At 34.9% G+C, this 23,268-nt stretch overlaps 1 protein-coding gene across 3 annotated transcripts in view; it reads right to left on the bottom strand.

Annotated features, from left to right (window-relative positions):
• Window positions 1–23,268, bottom strand: part of PGR (progesterone receptor) — a 107,298-nt gene that overhangs the window by 28,694 nt on the left and 55,336 nt on the right. For all 3 annotated transcript variants that reach the window (XM_072795149.1, XM_072795151.1, XM_072795150.1), the window contains exon 4: window positions 5,125–5,430. In XM_072795149.1, coding sequence (XP_072651250.1) covers window positions 5,125–5,430 — 306 coding nt within the window. The remainder of the gene's footprint in view (window positions 1–5,124; window positions 5,431–23,268) is intronic.

The raw sequence follows: 23,268 nt of genomic DNA on the forward strand, positions 1-23,268 counted from the left end.
AGATCCTCCAATCTTTTTCTTTTTTTAATTTTAAAAAGGATTTTATTTATTCATTTGAGAGAGCAGAGAGAGTGAGAGAGCACAAGAGCAGTGGGGAGGGACAGAAGGAGAGAGAGAAGCAGACTGCCCCCTGAGCAGGGAGCCCAACATGGGGCTCAATCCCAGGACCCAAGATCATGAGCTGAAGGCAGATGCTTAACTGACTGAGCCATCCAGGCACTCCCTTCCACACTTTTTTCAAGTCCAGTGAATAGCTTTATGACATTACTGAATTTTTTTAACAGGCATAATACTTATTTCCATTTCAATTAGTTCTTTTGCTGTGATTTTGTCCAGTTCTTTCATTTGGGGCATATTCCTCTGCCACATTCTGTCTAACTCTGTTTGTTTATAGGCATTAGGATGGTTAGCTATGTTTCCTGGTATTAAAAGTAGTGGCCTTGTGAGGAAGAGGTCTTGTGGTGTCTAGTAGTCAATGTCCCCTGTTCACCAGAACCATGTGCTCCAGAGGTGTCTCCTGGATATGGGCTATGTGAGCACTACATTTGTGGCTGAGCCACTAGCTGACTTAGTTCTCAGTCCAGTCAGCTGCAATTACTGGCTTTACCTGTTGTGGTTTCATAGGACAGGGTTTGGTCCCTGTGCTTCTGTGGGGTGTGTCTGAGATAACCATGGGCTTGTTGGTGGGCAATGTCAGCAGTCAGGCTAGCTGTTTGCACTCTGTGCTGCAATTAAATGGACATCAATTGGCAGAGTGCTCTCCATATGTGGCCCCCTGAGGAGCTTTCTGTGGTAGTTGGGGCTGACAGTCAGACCAGATTTTTCCACTCAGTATGTCTGCCACAGCTACAGGCAAAGTAAACGGTGTTATCACTGTGTGGCCAGCTAAAATGGTCAGCTGCTGGAACTGCCCATGTGCTGGATATGGGGTTATTTCCTACAATCCCCAGGGCAGGAGTTACTTTGGAGTGGTGTCAGTCCTTACTGGGGCTGCTTGCACAGTGTGTCAGGGCAGGATCCCTTTTGAGGAATGATTGCTGAAGTGGGCAAGATGGAAGGGGTGAGTCTGCCTGGGAACATAAATTGGGTACATGCTGCTAGTAAGATAGATGGTGCTCCTTCTGGTATCCAAAAGTATCTAGCAGTCTAGAGTGAGGCTGGTGGAGGAGAAGAGAGATGGTGTCTGCCAGCACTTTTGTTCCTGAAGAAATCTCCTGTAGATCTATGTTCCTCTAGCCCATGTTCTAAGATTAGTAATATACTCTCCACATATACCCCAGGTACTATTCAAACTGCTGCTATATGCTGTGTTGGGTCAGTTGGGTTATTTATTATATTAGCTCTTTAAGGAGGGAAGATTAGTTTCTTATTCGCCTTTAGCCCTCCTAGAGCTAAGCCCACTGATTTTTAATATATCCAGAGTTAGGCCCAATTGATTTTCAAAGCTTGCCAAGTTAACCCCTGTTGGTTTTCAAAGCTAGAGGTTATGAGGATTCATCTTCCCAGTGCTTGTCCTCAGTGCTGAGGGTGTCCAGTAGGGGTCTGTTCCTGTCATTTCTCTGTGCTTGTAGTGTCTCTCCCATTTGTGGCTAGTCTTGCTGGGGCTTTGGATCTCAACCATGTTTCTGCCCTCTTCTTATTTTCAATGTGGCCTCATCTCCATGAATAACTGTGGAAGCTATGTTCTGCAGGGCTTCATGTCATTTTCAGAGTGAGTTATACAGATATAGTGTGTATTCCTAGGATGAAGTGAGCTCAAGATCCTCTACCTCCTCCATTCTCCTGAATTTAGTTTATAATAATAAAGTTATAGCTAAAAGTAAAAAATCATTCACATAATAGATATGTCAGATGTAACGTATCCTAAGAGATCATTTTTTAAGACATTTATTTATTTATTTATTGATTGATTGATTGATTGATTCATGATAGAGAGAGAGAGAGAGAGAGGCAGAGACACAGGCAGAGGGAGAAGCAGGCTCCATGTCGGGAGCCCAATGTGGGACTCGATCCCGGGACTCCAGGATCGTGCCCTGGGCCAAAGGCAGACGCCAAACCACTGAGCCACCCAGGGATCCCCTAAGAGATCATTTTAAATGTGTTATGAGACTAAAGCATCTTGCAAGTCTCCATTATTAGGAGCAATGATATCTCTAAAATATCATGAGAGATGTAAGACAAGCTGCAATTACTATAATGGGCCAAGATAATAGAAGAGCGCAGACAAAGAAGAAATGAAGAGGCCTTGACCAGGCAACTAGCATCCCTTCGGGGACATGTACTTATACGCCTTTGAGCCTTCTGGCATATTGTTACCTTAGTTATGATTATTTTGCATCTGATCTTAATCTGACTTCCAAAATATACTTTCCTATTGTATTGACCTGTCAACATGTTTTACTAGCAGCATCTCTTTTGCACTATAAATAAGTAAACTGACATTCTGACTTAATTTTTTTGTATATTTTTTATTGGAGTTCAGTTTGCCAACATGTAGCATAACACCCAGCGCTCATCCCATCAAGTGCCCCACTCAGTGCCTATCACCCAATCATCCCATCCCCCTGCACTTCCCTTTCCACTATCCCTTGTTCATGACATCCTGACTTAATAGGTCTCATTTAACAAAATTTTTATCTTTCATAGGCCAAGCAACATGTAGAGTGAATGGATAAAATACGTTTCTCTCATGTGCAAAATTGATGACCCAATGCTATGATGTGTTGCACTAAAATGTGTTCACACTATGAGCCCACACTTCTGGATTTCCTTTCTAACACTATTGTTTAATCATCAGGCCATGCACACAGCAGGTATGCAACAGACACTGACTGAATCAAGTGAGTCAAAACTGTATTCTGGCTTAAAGTCAATTGAAAAGTTTGAGTAGCTAATGATACCAGATTACTTTACATGTATGAGTCCTTTCAAAGAGTTAAATATAATCACTCTGTTTCATTGACCATTTTCATCATTCATGCAGTACACAGACCATGCATACGTAGATCATGGGCCACACAGTCATTTGCTCATTTAAATTATCAAATTAGATTATCGAGTAAGCTTCTCTTATTGTAACAGTTAATGGAAATGGTACCTATAATACTGGTGGATGCCACCATTCTTTTTTACTTACATACAAATTACATTTTTGCAACATTAAAAAGATTGCCTCTAAATTCAGTGTAAAAATTTCCTCTCATTCTTTTTGAGAATGTGAGGATGAAAAAATCTTCACAGGTAGGAGGCATTGGTGGCTCGGTGGTTGAGCAACTGCCTTCGCCCCAGGACGTGATCCTGGAGTCCCAGCATTGGGCTCCCTGCATGGAGCCTGGTTCTCTCTCTGCCTGTGTCTCTGCCTCTCTCTGTGTGTCTCTCATTAATGAATAAATAAAATCTTAAAAAAAAAAGAAAATGAAAAATCTTCACAGGTAAATATTCCAACTTAAAATGTTCACTAGCTTTTACCCAAAGTGAATACATTATCTTTTATGCTATAACTGGTTCTTTTCTAACTTTACCAACTGATAGTAGAATCTTTTTCAACAGTAAAGAACCTCCAAAATGTAAAAAAAGTAAGCCATATCAATCAAAACCAAAGAAACCATCTTTTCTAAATAATATAAAAACTAAGAAAAGTTAAACCCATGCTTAAATACTCCTACTTTTAAACAGAAAAAAAATCAATCCTATTCTAATATCTTAATTTAATAAAGATTTATCAAATTTGATAACCACTTTACAGTAAGTTTTAAAAATTCAGAAATTTTCTAATGTTAAAAAAATTACCTGCCCAAGACTTTCAGCAACAATGAAGCTAATAAGAACTTGGGTATTTGGATTTCTCTATAAAATTACTTATTATCTCCATAGAGCAGTGAATTTTATTACATTTTTTCTCAACCTGTATTGTTTAAAAAAGATCCAACAAATAGGAATCTATTTTCCTTTCTGTTTCACATAACCTTGAATTTTGAATAACAAGTGATCTATTGAATTTCAAATCCTTCAGGCAAAATAATAACAAAAGTATATTAAGGAAAATTGAGAAAAGAATCTTTAAGAAAGACTACTGAATTTACCTGGAGACTAAATGGCACAATATGTTTAATTCTTGATCAGATACTGGAAAAATCAACGGGTCCAAAAAAGTATAAGAATATCTTTGGTGTGAAGAGAATATAATTTTTAAAAATGCACTATTTTTAATTATGGGATTAATGGCTACCCATGTATTCTCCTGGCTCTGTAGTCTCGGATTTAGCCAAGTAAAAGCTGCATCCTTGTATGGCTCTGTGCTGAGGAAGCAAAACTAATTTTTAAATAAAGTGATTTAAATCCTTTCATGATGGTACAAGCCAGATTCTCACTGTTACCTGCTTTGTCTGAAATAAATTAGAGAAAATAGTGACTAGAAGGAAATTCATTTGCCTATACCCAAATTATTTAAATATATTTGTAAATTATGTTTCTCTTTTTAAAAGATTTTATTTATTTATTCATGAGAGACACAGAAAGAGAGGCAGAGACATAGGCAGAGGGAGAAGCAGGCACCCCGTGGAGAGCCTGATGTGGGACTCCATCCCAGGACCCTAGTATCATGACCTGAGCCAAAGGCAGACGCTCAACCACTGAGCCACTCAGGTGCCTCTGTAAATTATGTTTCTTAAATAACTTTAAATACCCCACTCTACTCTGAATACTATCCATAAATTTTATTATACTATTCATATAATGTGTTATATGAATAGACACATTCAGTTTTATTTTCAGCTGTTTGAGGTTGGTTAAATAAGCACTTAGAATGAACTAAACATTTTTAAGATGGTCAATTTGTCTTTCTCTAAATTACTATAACATCTGTGCTTGAACACATAAACTTATGCTGTTACCTGAATGCTTCATGCATGTAATTCTTGAATCTCAAGACTCAAAGTATTATATATGACTTTGGTATTTCCACAGGACACAGTAGGATCCTAGACAAGTATTTTGAACTGCTGAAATGCATACTATCACATGCTGTTTATACAATGTTTAATTTACCATACAGACTTTAACAATCTACTAGTACAAGAAATATGGTAAAATTTTCATTGTATCTTATATACAAATTATTATTACCTGGCAATGATTTAGACCACTTGACTACTGAAAGAAGTTGTCTCTCGCCTAGTTGATTAAGACTCGTCAGCAAAGAACTGGAGGTATCAGGTTTGGTGTTGTCATGTCCTGCATAGATCACATCTGGTTCAATGCTCATTAGCAGGTTAATCAATGGGGGAATTAACTGTATATCTTGACTTGGTGAAAAAGATATTCTTTGGCTTAGAGCTTGGCTTTCATTTGGAATGCCCACAGGTTGTGGGAGAGCAACAGCATCCAATGTTCTCATAACTCTGACTTTATTGAACTTTTTAAATTTTCGACCTATAAAGAAAAAAAGAGAAAAGATCATGTAAATACATATCAACTAAATCTTCCAGCAGACTATTATTTTTCTTAAGTCTTAGAATTATAGCATTGTAGGTCTTAGCATCAATCTAATAAAATGAAATTGAATAAGTAAAATGTTAGGTTTCAGACTTGGATTGAAGATTAATTATACCAGCATTTCCTGGGTTGGTGTGGTGTGAATATTTAAACCAGTATCAAATGGAGGATTAAGGAACTTTGCAAGCAACATGTATGAAAAGACAAATGGCATCTAGTAGAATCTAAGCTCAACTAAACTGCCTCCCAAAAGCTAATACTACATATTAAATTACTTAAAACATAGCTTTCAGTAAATGTTGAATCTTTATTTGGGTTTTATTTTTTTAGGAATTTGTTGAGAGCTAGCCCAGAGTAGTGTAAGATGATGGGGTAGGAGAATCTTGAGCTCACTCTGTCCCACAGGCATACTGAGATAGCAGCTACATCTATTCAACCAACTCTGAAAATGACCTGAAGACTGGCAGAACAGACCTTCCACAGTTATTTGTGGAGAGGAGGGCACACTGAAAAGCGTAAGAGGGGTGGAGACACAAATGGGAACTGAGCCTTTAGTGGGACTGACCACAAAAGGGAGAGGCATCACAAGCATGGAAAAACAGGAGAATCAGACTCCCTTGAGCTGGGCACTCCTAGCACTGGGCACCTGCACTGGGAAAATGGCATACAACACTGGGCTTTCAATACCAGTGTGGCTTAATTTCAATACCAGTGGGCTAAATGCCTATTCTTGTAGGAACTAGTACAAATACTCTCCATCTACCTTGCTAAAATGGTGTGCCCAACAGCATTCTCCAGTGGACCGACCCACCTCAGTAGGTATCTCTCCAAAGTGACTCTGAATCTGGAAAGGGGGTGGGAGATAACTTCATACATCAGCATGCCCATGGTTCCAGCAGATAGCCTCTTAGCTGCCTGTGCAGGGAGCAAGCCTTAACAACTTCATGCATCCGAAACTGGCAGAGTGTCTAATTGCAGACATCTGGTTTGACTGTTGACCTCATCCACAAATGAGCCCCCAGTAACCTCAGAAAAGACCGTCAAACGTGTGTCAAAAGACCAAACTTTGTCCAGTGTGCCCACAGCAGGCAAACTGGGTCATTGCAGTTGGCTGGGCTGGAAGCAACTGCAGATTAGCCACAACAGCAGCTACACACAGCAAATAAAAGGGCAGCCCTGGAGCACATGGTTCTGGTGACCAGGGGGGATTGTGCTGTGGTGTACCACAAGACCTCTTCTTCACAAGGTCACTACTTTCAATACCAGGAAACATACCTGTCCTACCTAATATATATAAACAAACATAGGAGATAGGCAAAATGAAGACACAGAGAAATATTTCCCAAATGAAAGAACAAGACAAAATTACAGCAAAAGTGCTAAATAAAATGAAAATAACCAATGTATGATAAATAATTCAAAGTAATAGTCATAAAATCTCTGGACTTGAGAAAAATGTGGATAATCTGTTAGATCTTCAATAAAGAAATGGAAAGTACAAAAAGAATGAGTCAGAGACGAAGAATTCAATAACTGAAATTTTAAAAAATATACTGGAGAAATCAGTAACAGACTAGAGGATGCAGAATCCGGAAGAGAATGTAATGGAAGGCAACCAGGCTTAGTGGGAAGGAGAAAAAAGAATAAAAAGTGAAAAATGGTTAAGGAAACTCCATGGCATCATAAGGAGTAATAGTATTTGACTTTTAAGGATCCCAGAGGGAGACAAGAGAAAGAAGGAATAAAAAAGTTATTTGAAGAAATAATAGTTGAAAACTTCCTTAATATGAGCAAGAGAACAGACATCCAAGTCCAGGAAGAATAGAAAGCCCCAATCAGATGAACCACAATGATATAGACCTGGAAATCAGTAAAAAAAAAAAAAAAAAAGAAAGAAAGAAAGAAAGAAAGAAAGAAAGAAAGAAAGAAAGAAAGAAAGAAAGAAAGAAAGAAATCAGTTACAAGAAAAAGAATTGGAAAGAACACAAACACACAGAGGCTAAACAATTTATCAGGTCAACTAAGAAATCACAGACAGAATAAAAAAAATACATGGAGAGAAATGAAAATGAAAACAGAATGATCCAAAATCCTTGGGGTGTAGAAAAAGCAGTTCTAAGTGGAAAGTTTATAGAAATATAGGCCTACTTCAAGAAATAAGAAAATCTCAAATAAAGAATCCAATCTTACATCTGAAGGAACTAGAAAAAGAACAAATTGATCCCTAAGCTAGTAGAAAGAAATAATGATTATGGCAAAAAAAAAAAAAAAAAAAAAGACTAAAAACAATAGAAAAAAAACAATAAAACTAAGAGCTGATTTTTAAAAAAGTAAAAAAAAAATTGACAAAATGTTAGAATCATCAAGGAATAATAGAGAGGATTCAAATAAATGAAAGCAGAAATAAAGGAGAAGAAATAATTGACACCACAGAAATACAATGGAGTATAAGAGACTACTACACAAAAATACAGACCAACAAACTGGACAACCTAGAAGAAAGAGATAAATACCTGAAAACATAAACAATCTTCCAAACTGAATAAGGAAGTAAAGGGGAAGTTGAATAGACCAATTACTAGCATAAAATTGAATAAGCAATCTAACGCTCCTAACAAACAAAAGTCCAGGACCAGATGGCCTCTCCAGTGAATTCTGTCAAACATTTAAAGAAAAGTTAATGCATATTATCTTCAAATTATTCCAAAAATTAAAAAAGGAGGAAATCTCAAATTCATCCAATGAAGCCAGGTCTAACCTGATACTAAAACCAAATAAAGATACTACAGGCCAATTTCTCTGATGACTGTAGATGCAAAAATCCTCAACAAAATATTAGCCAATAGAATTCAATGATACATTAAAAATTATGCAGCATAATCAAGTGAGATTTCTTCCCGGGGATACAAGAGTGGTTCAGTATTCACAAATCAATCAAAGTGATGCATCAAATAAATAAGAAGAAGGATTAAAAATTGCATGACCACCTTGGAAGATGCAGAAAAAGTATCTGACAAAATACAACATCCATTCATAGTAAAAACTCTCAAAAGAGAGGATTTAGGAGGAATATGCCTCAACATAATAAAGGCCTTATATGAAAAACCCAGAGTTTTACAGCATACCCAAAGGTGAAAAACACGGGGTCTTTCCTGTACAATCAGGAACAAGACAAGGATGTCATGTCCATTCTCATCAATGTTATTCAACACTCTACTGGAAATCTTAGCACAGCAACTGGATGAGAAAAAAAGGAGCAAAAGGGATTCATATTGGTAAGGAAGAAGTAAAACTGTCACAAATTCAGATGACATGATATATATATATATATATATATATATATATATATATACATACATATAGTTAGATAGATAATAGATACTTAAGGTTCCACTAAAAACTATTAGAAGTAATCAATGAATTCAGTACAGGTTCAGGATATAAAATCAATATAACAAAATCTGTTACATTTGTATACTCTAATAATGAAGTAGCAGAAAGATAAACTTAGAAACAATTCCATCTACAATCAAACCAAAAAGAATAAAATACCTATGAATAAATTTAATGAAGGAGGTAAAAGACCTGAACTATGAAACTTAAAGGCATTGTTCAAAGAAAACGATGACACAAACAAATAGGTAAATAAACCATGGTCATGTATTGGAAAAATTGATGTTAAAATGTTCAAACTACCTAAAACAATCTATAGATTTGATGAAATTTCTTTTTTTTTTTTTTTTAAGATTTTATTTATTTATGAGAATACACAGAGAGGAGAGAGAGAGAGGCAGAGACGCAGGCAGAGGGAGAAGCAGGCTCCATGCACCGGGAGCCCGATGTGGGACTCGATCCCGGGTCTCCAGAATCGCGCCCTGGGCCAAAGGCAGGCGCCAAACCGCTGCGCCACCCAGGGATCCCGATGAAATTTCTATCAAAATGCCAATAGTATTTTTCACAGAACTACAACAAATAATCTTATAATTTGTATGGAACCACAAAATACCCTGAATAGCCAAAGAAATCTTGAGAAAGAACAAAGCTAGAGATATATCAATTCCAGATTTCAAGATATACTACAAAGTTACAGTAATGAAAACATTATGGTACCAGCACATAAATAGACACACCAATCAATGAAACACAATAGAGAGCACAGGAATAAACCCACACCTATAGGTCAATTAATCTACCACATAAAGGGCAAAAATATTTAAGGGGGAAAGACAGTCTTTTCAAAAATGGTGCTGTGAAAATTGGACAGTCACATGCAAAAGAATGAAACTGACCACATACACAATATACAAAAATAAACTCAAAATGGATTAAAGACCTAAATGGGAGACATGAAACCATAAAACCTCTAAAAGAAAATATAGACAGTAATCTCTTTGTCATCATCGTTAGCATCATTTTTCTAGATATGTCTCCTCAGGCAAGGGAAGCAAAAGCAAATTAAACTATTGGGACTACACCAAAGTAAAAAAAAAGGCTTTTGTACAGTGAAGGAAACTCAACAAACCAAAAAGGCAACTTACTGAATGGGAGAGGATATTAGCAAATGACATATCCAGTAAAGGTTTAATATATATAAAATATAAAGAATTTCTACAACTCAGAAAAAAAAGCAATCTGCGATTAAAAATGGGCAGAGAATCTGAACCATGTTCTTTTCAAGGACACACAAATTGTCAACAGAATCATGAAAAGATGCTCAACATCAGTAATCAGGAAAATGCAAATCAAAAGTACAAGGAAATATAATCTTCCACCTTACATCAGAATAGCTAGAATAAAAAGACAAGCAATAACAAGTGTTTGTGGGATGTGGAGAAAAGGGAATCCTCATACACTGCTGGTGGAAATGTAAGTTGGTGCAACCACTATGGAAAACAGTATGGAGATTACTCAAAAGATTAGAAATACTATATGATCCAGTAATTCCACTACTGAATGTTTGCCCAAAGAAAATGAAAAAAAAAATACTTTGGAAAGACATTATAAACCCCTATGTTTAATGAAGCATTATTAATGACAGCCAAGATATGGAAACAAACCAAGGGTCTGGTGATAGATGACTGAATAAAAAAATGTGAAACACACCACACACATGCACATACACACACACACACACACACACACTGAAATACTACTCGATGCTCATAAAAATAATAAGATCTTACCATTTATGATAACATGGATGGACCTGGAGCATATTATGCTAAACGAAAGACAAATATTGTATGATTTCACTCATGTGTGAAATCTAAAAACAAAAAAAATTAAACAATCAAGAAACAGAAACAGACATAAATACACAGAAGAAACTGATGGTTGCTAGATGGAAGGTGAATGCGGGAGAGTAAAATGGGTGAAGGAGAGGGAGAGACATGGGATTCCAGTTTTGTAGCAAATATTTCACCAGGGTAAAAGTTACAGCATAGGGAATGCAATCAGTAGTACTCTAACAACACTGCATGATGACAGATGGTAGTTACACTTGTGAACAGAGTATAACATAATGGGGAATTACTATTTTATATAACTGAACTTGAGGTAACACAGTGTGCCAACTATATTTCAATTAAAAAGAAGAAGAAGAATGCAAGAAGTGGGTTGGGGCCTGGGCAAAATAAGTAAGTATAAACATCCAGTTATAAGATAAGTCACAGATATAAAAAGTACAGCAAGGGGTATATCATAAATAATATTGTAATAACTTTCTTTGGTGAGAAATAGTGACTACACTTATTCTTATGCACATTGAGTAATATATAGAATTGTCAAATCACTATGATGTACTCTTGAAGCTAATATAACATTGTATTCAGCTATCCTTCAATAAAAACAAAGAACAAAAAATAAATACAAGTCTATTGAACTTCATATAATTGTACTTTTAGCATTTTGTTGAGAAAATAGACAATGGCAAAAAGTACACAGAATTAAATAACAAGATTGAATAACTTTGCATTAATTATGATATTATTTATGTACTTCTGAAAAATAATAGCATCTGGAGGTTTGGGTAATCTAAGTAGAGACTACTGGTGGGGGTACAGTAACCACCTTTCACTGTACTGTTCTCCCAACTACTGTGTCTAACCTTAGGAGATAATATACATGCATTCCCTAAAAAAAGGGAAGACTCAGATACTAGGAAGTGGACATGGGAGCACTAGAAAGCAGATGGAAAGACTGACTTAATAGTTATCTCTCACTCATCCTGATGAATGTTATTTCAAGGGATAGAATGCGCAAAAGTTTCATAGCTGCAATGTATGTAATAGCCTTCAGAGTGTAAACAAATGTCTATCAAAATGAGAATAGGGGCACCTGGGTGGCTCAGTCAGTTAAGCATTTGACTCTTGATTTCAGCTCAGGTCATGATCTCAGGGTCCTGGGATCCAGCCCTGTGACTGGCTCCATCCTGTGGGTGGAGTCTCCTTAAGACTTTCTCTCTTCACCCCCACTCACATGCACTCTCTCTCTTAAAAAAAAAAAAAGAATGGATAAATGATAGTCATAGAATATAATAATATAATGCAGTAAAAATGAATAAAGTAAAATAATGTATATCAGAATAAAGAACTTCACTAAGGTAAGTAAGGTCAAATTGCAGAAATATATATGCCATATGATACAATTTTTATAAAGTGGAAAAAACAACCCTCAAAACTAACGAATATTTGTTTATGGCTATAGAGATTCAGAAAATTTATAAAATAATGTAAGGGAATGATAAACCCAATAGTTAAGATAAAAGTTTCTGGGAAAAAATGATAGCTTGCAGATAGCCTAGTAGTAAAAATTCTGAACTATCTTATAAAAAATTATAGGGATTGGGAGGGGAGGGAAAAAGGTTCTGAACTTATTATGTGTTATTAAAATAATTTGGTAATATGTTAGACATAGTTATTGTTTAATTCTGATACTATTAAAGTGAAATATAGTTTAATTATAGTTTAATTACGACTCTTCAGAACAAGAATATAAACATGAGCCAAATGGAAAAACAAATTAACAATGGATGACTCGTTATTGAATGGGGAAAAGAAAATGAAGGAAAAGTTGATTAACTCAGTAAAGTAAGAAAAGGAAAGGAGTATTGAAGTAGCAAATATACTTAAATAAATATATAAAATATATATATATAATTTATGGGAAGAAAAAAGCTTATACATGGATTACCTCAATAAATGTCATCATTAGAGAAAGTCAGGCTGGGGGTTAAAAACATTCTATTTGTAGTTTGTATGAAAAACAACAAAAAGATAGGAAAATATGAGGAAAATGAAAAGATGTGAAAAGGTGAACCAAGCAAATACATGTGGCAAGCAGGAGAAGCAATCAATATTAATAACAGATAAAACAGAATTCAAGGTCAAAGACATTAAAATGAGACAAAATGAGGATATTAAGAATAAAAGGTATTCCCTCTCAAAGGAAGCATAAAGCGTAAGCCTTTATTAAACAAATAATACAGAAGACAACATTTAGAACAGAATCCTCCCTACCCCCTCCAAAAAAAAAAGAAAAAGAAAAACTTGATAAAAAGAGTGAGAATATTCCTGTTTCACATTTTACACAGTAAGTACACAATTAATAGGTACAGATAGAGAACTTAAAATTGATACAGGACAAGGAATCTTTAACACATTTTTTCATCATAACATCATTTTATTAAAAATTAAAGCTAACTTGGCATTTAACACATTTTTCTGGTTAAATCCTTGACAAACAGGAAATTACACAAAATTATTAATCATCTAGGCATTAACAAAAAAGATAACATTTCAAATAAAAATGCGTGAGATACAGTTAAATGCAAAAATATATATGTAAAGAATTATGTAGTTTTTGTGCGAAAATAATGAAAAAATGAGTGAAGCATTCAGCAAAAAGCAGAAAAGAGAAGGACAAACAATAAAAAAAAGAGGAAAAATGTTTCATATGATGTGTGGTGCAGGAACTTTAACTACACATACTAAAATAATTAGAATTAGAAAACAATATTAAATGAAACGCTCTTAAATAAATTTGATAATTTAGAAAATGGAGACTTTTATAGAACATAAATTATCAAAACTGATTCTGATAGTGTCACAGTCTAGGTCTTAATTTCTTTAGTGGCAGAAGATTTCCCTTATACTATCTTAAAGAAAGAACTTAAAACTTTCCCTATATATTTCATAAAGCAAACAATATGAAAAACATCATACCAGAAATAAAGATTAAGGTATCATGATTATATAGATAAAGCTTTAAAATGAACTAACAAAAAAAATGAACTAACAACTTGAATGCTGCAGCATTAAAAATAGAACACTATAACTTATTCTAGTAGAGCCTGTTCTGAGAAGAAAAGGATGGCTCAATTCTGGAAAATCTGCCACCATAATTTATCATATCAGATCAAAGGAGAAAATCACACAATTTTTATCAATAAATGATAAGAAGCTTTGAAAGGCAGAATCATGGTTCCTAAAGATGTCAGGAATAACAAAGAATTAAAGTTGCATATAGAATTAAGACTGCTAACCAGTTGACATTAAGAAGAGTATCCTGGATTATCCAGGTGGGGCTAGGACTCTGTGATACTCTGGTAATACTGGGTATCATAGGGTATTTAAATGGGGGAAAGGGAGGCAGAAGAATCAAAAGAGATGACTTCTTGACAAAAACTTGACCACTGCTCACTTTAAAGATGGATTTGCACCACAAGCCAAAGAATTTGGGCAACCTCTAAGAAGCTGAAAAATATAAGGATATAGATTTTCACCTGGAGCCCAAAAAAGAAGTGCAGTACTGCTAATATCTTGATTTGAGCCCACTAAAACCTATTTCAGATTTCTGACCACCAGATAATAAATGTGTATTTTTTAAAATACTAAATTTTGGTACTTCATTACAGCAGCAATAGGAAACCAATGTATAGGCTTTTTGTTAAAATCCAAGGGTCATTACTTAAACAAATGAACAAAAAAACACTCAAAATAAAGGTTGAGGGATCCCTGGGTGACTCAGCGGTTTAGCGCCTGCCTTCGGCTCAGGGCGTGATCCTGGAGTCCCGGGATCGAGTCCCACATCGGGCTCCCTGCATGGTGCCTGCTTCTCCCTCTGCCTGTGTCTCTGCCTCTTTCTCTCTCTCTGTCTCTCATCAATAAATAAATAAAATCTAAAATAAAAAATAAAAAAATAAAGGTAGAAAGATATAAACACTATTTACCAAAACACAATAGTAAACATTAATAATTAGTTTATTTGCAAATAATATTATATCTAGAAACCTTAAGGGATTATAAAATAATTCTAACAAAGTATTGAGATAATTTAATTATATGGTCAGAAGCTATAAATATCTCTAGATTTATCACTTTGAATAATTGGAGGCAGCAGATTAATCACTTATAAAGCCAGTATGAAGGGTTAAAACACAAAAGTAGCAAAATCAATTAGATCTCCAAAAATCAAAGGAATCACCAAAGAAAAAGATGTAAAATAGGATATTATATACATAAAATAAGGAAGGTATATTAAAAATTAGTGCTTTTAGAATGTGTTTGAACTTAAGAGATCATCAACTAAGTATAGCCTGCAACATACACAAGATTTTATATCTGAAACCAATGTTAACCACAAATCAAAAATCTGTAATAGATGCCTGAAAGATAAAGAGCAAGGAATCCAAGTATAATGCTAAAGAAAGCCTTCAAACCACAGGGGAAAGAGCGTGAGAAGGAAGGAAAGAACAAAGAAAAACTAGAAAAACAACCAGAAAACAATTAATTGCAAATGGCAAAAAGTGTATACCTACCAATAATTATTTTAAATGTAAATGGATGAGATGCTTCAATCAAAAGACATGGGGTGACTGAATGGATAAAAAAAATAAGACCTATCTATATGCTGCATACAAGAGACTCATTTCACACCTACAGACACATGAGACATGTACAGATTGAAAGTGAAGGGATGATGAAGCGTGTGTGTATGTGTGTGTGTGTGTATAAGATCAATATACATATACATTACTCAACCATCAAAAAGAATGAAATCTTGCCATTTGCAGGAATGTGGATGGAGCTAGTGTGTATTATGCTAAGTGAAATAAGTCAGAGAAAGACAAATGCCATATGATCTCACTCATGTGTAATTTAAGAAAGAAAACAGATATATGGGAAGGGAGAAAAGAAGAAAAGGAGAGAGGGGAACGAGGCATAAGTGACTTAATGACAGAGAACAAAATGAAGACTGATGGACAGAGTTGGGTAAGGGATGGGCTTAGATGGGTGATGGGTGTTGTGATGAGCATTGTGTGTTAAATGTAAGTGATGAATCACTGAATTCTACTCCAGAAACCAATATTGCACTACATATTAAATAACAAAATTGAAATTAAAAAATAATAACCATATTCCGCCAAAAAAGGGATTTTACTAAATAGAAAAAAATAGAAAGTGAAGGGATGAAAAAGTATATACCATGCAAATGGAAGCAAAAAATAGCTGGGGTAGTAATACATTTGTTTATATTAGACAAAATAGACTTTAAAACAAAGAATAACAAGAGCCAAAGAAGGTCACTACATAATGACAGAATAACCTAACAAGGGGATATAAACAATTGTAAATATCTAGGCATCTAGCATAGAAGCATCCAAATACATAAAGCAAATATAAACAAACATAAAGAGAGAAACTAATAATACTACAAAAATAATAGGGGGTTATTACTTATTAATACTTATTGTACTTATTACTACATCTTATTATACTAATGGGCAGATCATCCAGACAGAAAATCAATTAGGAAAAACTGACTTAGATGACACATTAGATCAGACAGATCTAACAGACACATGCAAAACATTCTATCCTCAAACAGCAGAATACACATCTTTTTCACGTGCACAATAGAACAATCTCCTTAACAGATCACAAAACAAGCCGTAATAAATTCAAGAAGACAGAAAATATACCATGCATTTCTGACCACAATGTTATGAAACTAGAAATCAATTATGAGAAAAAAATCTAGAAAGACCACAAACATATGGAGGGTAAGCAAATGCTACTAAACAATAAATGAATCAACCAAGAAATCAGATGAAATAAAAATATACCTTCACACAATTGAAAACAAAACACAACAGTCCCAAATCTTTCAGAAGCAGCAAAAGCAGTTTCTTAGGGAAAAATTTAGAGCAATGCCTGCTTACCTCAAGTGAAAAGTCTCAAATAAGTAACCTAACCTTCCACTTTAAAAGGATAGAAAAAGAAGAAAGAAACAAAGCCAAATCTAGTAGAAGGAAGAAAATAATAAAGATTAGAGCAAAAATAAATTAAACTGAGACTTAAAAAACAATAGGAAAGATCAATGAAACTGGAAAGTAATTCTTTGAAAAAATAGGCAAAATTGATAAACTTTTTAGCATATTATTAAGAAAAAAAAGAGAGAGGACTCAAATAAAATCAGAAGTGAAAGAGGAGAAATAACAACCAACACCACAGAAATACAAAGGATTATAAGAGAATATAATGAAAAAGTATATACCAACACAGATTGGACAACCTAGAAGAAGTGGATAAATTCCTAGAAATACTCAGTCTTCCAAAACTGAATCAGGAAGAAAGAAAATTTGAACAAATTGACTGCTAGTAATAAAACTGAATTAGTAATCAAAAAGCTCCCAATAAACAAAGTCCAGAGGAAAATGGCCTCACAAATTCTATGAGACCAGCATTACTGTGATACCAAAACCAGACAGAGTCCTAGTCTCCTCCTAGTACTACCACCACAACCCAACATGATGGTGTTATATTAATATTTGCATGAATGGACACAGAGACCAACAGGATAGGATACAGAACCTAGGAACATATGCCAAATATATGTAATATCTTAATGTATGTTAAAAGTGGTGGGAGAGAAGAGTTTTAATCAGGGCATATGAAAGCTACAGGGAAAGCTGAGAACGTAGGTTCTCAGCATCCATTTTCATAACAGAATGGTAAAGGACATCCAAACAGGGACCATATAGTTACATTAACTACTTTTCCCCCATAACTTGGTCTCCTAAGTCTAAAGAGAGGCAACCCAGACAAAAGGTATAATACAGAAAAGTAATGGAAAACTGGGAATTATTTTTGGAATTATTGATCATATTTTACTGAGTAGAGGTAAATGCACACTAACCCCTAACACTTTCTATCCTGTGTCTTTTTTCCCCCTTACCATCTATCAGGTTCTGTCAGGCTACAATATTTTGTTTATTTTGTGTGGTTTTAAACATTGTTTCTGTCCTCAACTAAAACATAAACTCTCTGATGATACCACAGTACTTTGTACATCATAACAGTCAAGATTTTGTTGAATAAATCAATAATTGCACAGCAACAAAAACATTTTTGCTACAAGGATGTCAACAATAATCTGGCTTCCTGCCATATAACTTTTGCTCTGTGAAAAATGAGAAGAAATCTAAGGGGAATTTCCCTCCAGTAAAAGAAACAATCTAGGGCAGAGGGTGTAGCATATTTCATAGAATGTCTGGGGTTCACATGTGCTTGCACATTATTCTATCATATCTTTATGTCCTCAACCACTGTTTCCCAGCCTTCTATACCAAACCAAATAGCTAAGATTTCAAGTCTTCTAGCTCAAACTATAAGCTCAAAACAAAAACAAAGCCAAAGGGAAATGGCTAAAAATTACTCAGTCAAATAGCAGGCCAAGATATATAAACTTAAATGTGTAGTAAGTAGCAGATGTACCATAAAGAATTTAAGCAAAACTATTTTTAGAAATGATAAAAGGAGAATGTTAAAATTAAGAATCAGATGAATACAAGTTGGAGGAAGAATTACTCCAGGAAATGGACGTAGTCAAAACTTTCACTATATTTCAAAAATAAAATGACATCTAAGCTTCAATAATTCAAAGGAGAGAGATATAACATCAAATAAAAGATTACAAAACAGAATAATTGAAAATGGGACCTGGAAAATAAAAAAATTAAAAAAATTAAAGAAATAAAGAAAGCCATTATAGATGAAAAATAGAATATTATTAGAATATTATTAGAATAATGAAAAAGGAGAACTGCCAGTATAAAAAAAGCAACCAGAGACATGATGTTGAAATTTTGAGAAAAATCACCAAATGAAGTACAAAGGAACTAAAATTAAAGTAAGCAGAGAAAGGATGGTAGGTATGGAAGACTGAGACCAGAGAGCTAAGATATCAATTATTATTGGGGACCATAAGAAACAGACAGGAAATGTAAAACAAAAAATCTCTGAAGGTAATAGAAAATACTTTGCTAACATATAAGCAGACTTGTAGTTTCAAATAAAAAATGGCTTAATCTGTTTCTGGAAAATATAATGCATTAAGATAGAGCTAAGTTTTTTTTTTAAATTTCTTTATTCTTTAATTGGAGTCCAATTTGCCAACATATAGCATAATACCCAGTAAGATAGTGTTAAGTATTGATAAAATTACTAAAATTCAATAATTAAGAAACACAGGTGGAAGACTGAGGTCATCAAGAAATGAAAAACATTAGAAGGTCATTTTCTCTTCATTTACACCAGATGCCTATAAAGAAAGGCAATGTATACGGATTTGAGTGGGGAGGGGCCCACACCACACATTTTCCATGTTTTAACAGAATTTTAGTAAAGATTTCATTGGCCAAGGGAAGTAGAACACACACATCTCACTCACTTCTTTTTCCATCTCACTACTACTGCCCTCAGTCCCATCCTAAGCAACATTAATTCTTCTTTTTGTCTTTGGTATGTCAGATTGGTAAATGTCTTTTGTAATTTCAGCATGCTCCTGGAGTCACAGGCTCTATCCAAAACAGTTATCAAAAACACTTCTAAAAATCAAAACAAGTAAGACATTCTTCTACAAAGGTAAAAAAGAATCAACAAATATTTTCAATCATTTATAAAATTTCCCTACCATGAAAAATATATATATTTTCATTCAGATTATGTTTCCATGTGAAGCATATGGCTTGGGAACATAAATATATATAATAACAATATTCAATAACTATTACATTAATTAAATACCTCTACTATCTATGATTCCACAAATTAATGTCAATTTTAAGATACCTGCATTGAATTTTCAATGGTTCTGACAAAAAAATAATTAAAAACTTTTAGAAGATATACGAATATATTTTGCATTACAGTTAAATATTTATTTTGCCAATGATAATATCTACATAAGTGGATCCAAGACATAAAAGATATTTGAAGCCACAATTTACTAAGTTTTTTATAAGTCAGGCACTGTGCTACATATTTTAGATGTATCATTTTATTTGCCCTCATAATAACTCTCACTATATGATCATAATGGAAAAGAAAATAGAAATATGTCAAGGTTGTAGTGTGTTCCTGAGGTCCTACAGCTATTAGTGGTGAAATCTACGTGTTTTTTTATTATTTAAATTCAAGTTAGTTAAAATATAGCATGTTATTAGTTTCAGAGTAGAATTTAGTGATTCATCAGTTGCATATGACACCCAGTACTCATAACATCAGGTGTCCTCCTTAATGTCCATCATTCAGTTACCCCATTTCCCCTGCCTACCTCCCATCTAGCAACCCTGTTTGTTCTCTATAGTTAAAAAAGTCTCTATGGTTAGCTTCTCTCTGTTTTTATCTTATTTTATTTTTCCTTCCTTTCCCTATGTTCATCTGTTTTGTTTCTTAAATTCCGCATACCAGTGAGATTAAATGGTATTTGTCTTTCTCTAATTGACTTATTTTGTTTAGCATAATACTCTCCAGTTCCATCCTCATCCTTGCAAATGGCAAGATTTCATGCTTTTTGATGGCTAGGTAATATTCCACCACATACATACACATTTTTTTAAATTTAGTTTTTTACGTTTATTCAAATTAAATTTGACAACATATAAGTATATAACCCAGTGCTCATCCCATCAAGTGCCCTCCTCAGTATCCATCACCCAGGTACCACAGCCCACCTTCCATTCCACTACCCCTCGTTCATTTCACAAAGTTAGGAATCTCTCATGTTTTGTCTCTTACTCTAATTTTTCCCACTCATTTTCTCTCCTTTCCCCTATAATCTCTTTCACTATTTCTTATATTCCCCGCATGAGTGAAATCATATGATTGTCCTTCTCCAATTGACCTACTTCACTCAGCATGATACCCTTCAGTTCCATCCACGTCGAAGCAAATGGTGGGTATTCATCATTTCTGATGGCTGAGTAATATTCCATTATATATATAGACCACATCTTCTTTACCCATTCATCTGTCATAGACATTGAGACTCCATACACAGTTTGGCTATTGTGGACATTGCTGCAGTGAATGCTGGGGGGCAGGTGTCCTGGTGTTTCACTGCATTTGTATCATTGGGGTAAATCCCCAGTAGCACAATTGCTGGGTCATAGGGTAGCTCTATGTTTAGCTCTTTGAGGAACCTCGACACTGTTTTCCAGAGTGGCTGTACCAGTTCACATTCCCACCAACAGTGCAAGAGGGCTCCCCGTTCTCCACATCCTCTCCAACATTTGTTGTTTCCTGTCTTGTTATTTTCTCCATTCTCACTGGTGTGAGGTGGGATCTCACTGTGGTTTCGATTTTGTATTTCCCTGACTGCAAGTGATACGGAGCATTTACTCATGTGCTTGTTGGCCATGTGTAGGTCTTCTTTGGAGACAATTATGTTCATGACTTCTGCTCATTTCATGATTGGATTTTGTTTCTTGGGTGCTGAGTTTAATAAGTTCTTTATAGATCGTGGATCTATATCTGATTTGTCATATGCAAATATGACCTTTACTTTTACCTTTATCTGATTTGTCATATGCAAATATCTTCTCCCATTCTGTAGGTTGTCTTTTAGTTATGTTGACTGTTTCCTTTGCTGTGCAGAAGAAACTTTTATCTTGATTAAGTCCCAATAGTTCATTGTTGCTTTTGTTTCCCTTGCCTTCATAGATGTATCTTGCAAGAAGTTGCTGTGGCCAAATACAAAAAAGGTGTCAACTGTGTTCTCCTCTAGGATTTTGATGGATTTTTGTCTAAGATTTGGATCTTTCAACCATTTTGGGTGTATCTTTGTGTCTCGTATAAGAGAATGGTCCAGTTTCATTCTTCTGCACGTGGCTGTCCAATTTTCTCAGCACAATTTATTGAAGAAACTGTACATTTTCCAGTGAATAGTCTTTCCTGCTTTGTCAAATATTATTTGACCATAGAGTTGAGGGCACATTCCTGGGTTCTCTATTCTGTTCCATTGATCTATGTGTCTGTTTTTGTGCCAGTACCACACTGTCTTGATGATCACAGGTTTGTAATATAGCTTGAAATCTGGCATTGTGATGGCCCTGGCATTGGTTTTCCTTTTCAATATTCTCCTGGTTATTCGGGCCTTTTCTGATTCCACAAAAATATTAAGATTATTTGTTCCAATTCTGTGAAGAAAGTCCATGGTATTTTGATAGGGATTACACTGCACATGTAAATTACCCTACATACCATAGACATTTTCACAAAATTTATTCTTCCAATCCATGAACATGGAATGTTTTTCCAACTATTTCTGTCTTCCTCACTTTCCTTTAGAAGTATTATGTAGTTTTTAGGGTATAGATCCTTTAACATTTTGATGAGGTTTATTCCTAGGTATCTTATGGTTTTTGGGTGCAATTGTAAATGGGACTGATTTCTTGATTTGTCTTTCTTCAGCCTCATTGTTAGTGTATAGAAATGCCACTGATTTCTGGGCATTGATTTTGTATCCTGCCACATTGCTGAATTGCTATAGGAGTTCTAGCAATCTTGGGGTGGAGTCTTTTGGGTTTTCTATGTACAGTATCATGTTATCTGTGAAAAAGGACATTGACTTCTTCTTTGTTAATTTGAAGGCCTTTTATTTCTTTTTATTGTCTGATTGCTGAGGCTAGGACTTCTAGTACTATGTTGAATAGCAGTGGTGAGAGTAAACATCCCTGTCATGTTCCTGATCTTAGGGGAAAGGCTCTTAGTTTTTCCCAATTGAGAATGATATTCACTGTGGGCTTTTCATAAATGGCTTTTAAGATATTGAATGATGCTCCCTCTATCCCTACACTCTGAAGAGTTTTTATCAGGAATGGATGCTGTATTTTGTCAAATGCTTTCTCTGCATCTATTGAGAGGATCATTTGGTTCTTGTTTTTTCTCTTGTTGGTGTGATCTATCACGTTGATTGTTTTATGAATGTTGAACCCTTCCTTGCAATATAGGGACAAACCCCACCTGGTCATAGTGAATAATTCTCTTAATGTACTGTTGGATCCTATTGGCTAGTATCTTGTTCAGATTTTTTGCATCTGTGTTCATCAGGGATATTGGTCTATAATTCACCTTTTTGGTGGGGTCTTTGGTTTTGGAATCAAGGTGATCGTGGCCACATAAATAGAATTTGGAAATACTCCCTCCCTTTCTATCCTTTGAAATAGCTTTAGTAGGATAGGTATTATTTCTTCTTTAAACATTTGATAGAATTCCCCTGGGAGGCCATCTGCTCCTGGACTTTGGTGTCTTGGGAGGTTTTTGATGACTGCTTCAATTTCCTCGCTGGTTATTGGCCTGTTCAGGTTTTCTATTTCTTCCTGTTCCAGTTTTGGTAATTTGTGGTTTTCTAGAAATACATCCCTTTCTTCTAGATTGCCTAGTTGGCATATAGTTGCTCATAATACGTTTTAAAAATCACTTGTATTTCCTT

The sequence above is a fragment of the Canis lupus genome, chromosome 23, assembly GCF_048164855.1.
Source record: "Canis lupus baileyi chromosome 23, mCanLup2.hap1, whole genome shotgun sequence".
Classification (NCBI taxonomy): domain Eukaryota; kingdom Metazoa; phylum Chordata; class Mammalia; order Carnivora; family Canidae; genus Canis; species Canis lupus.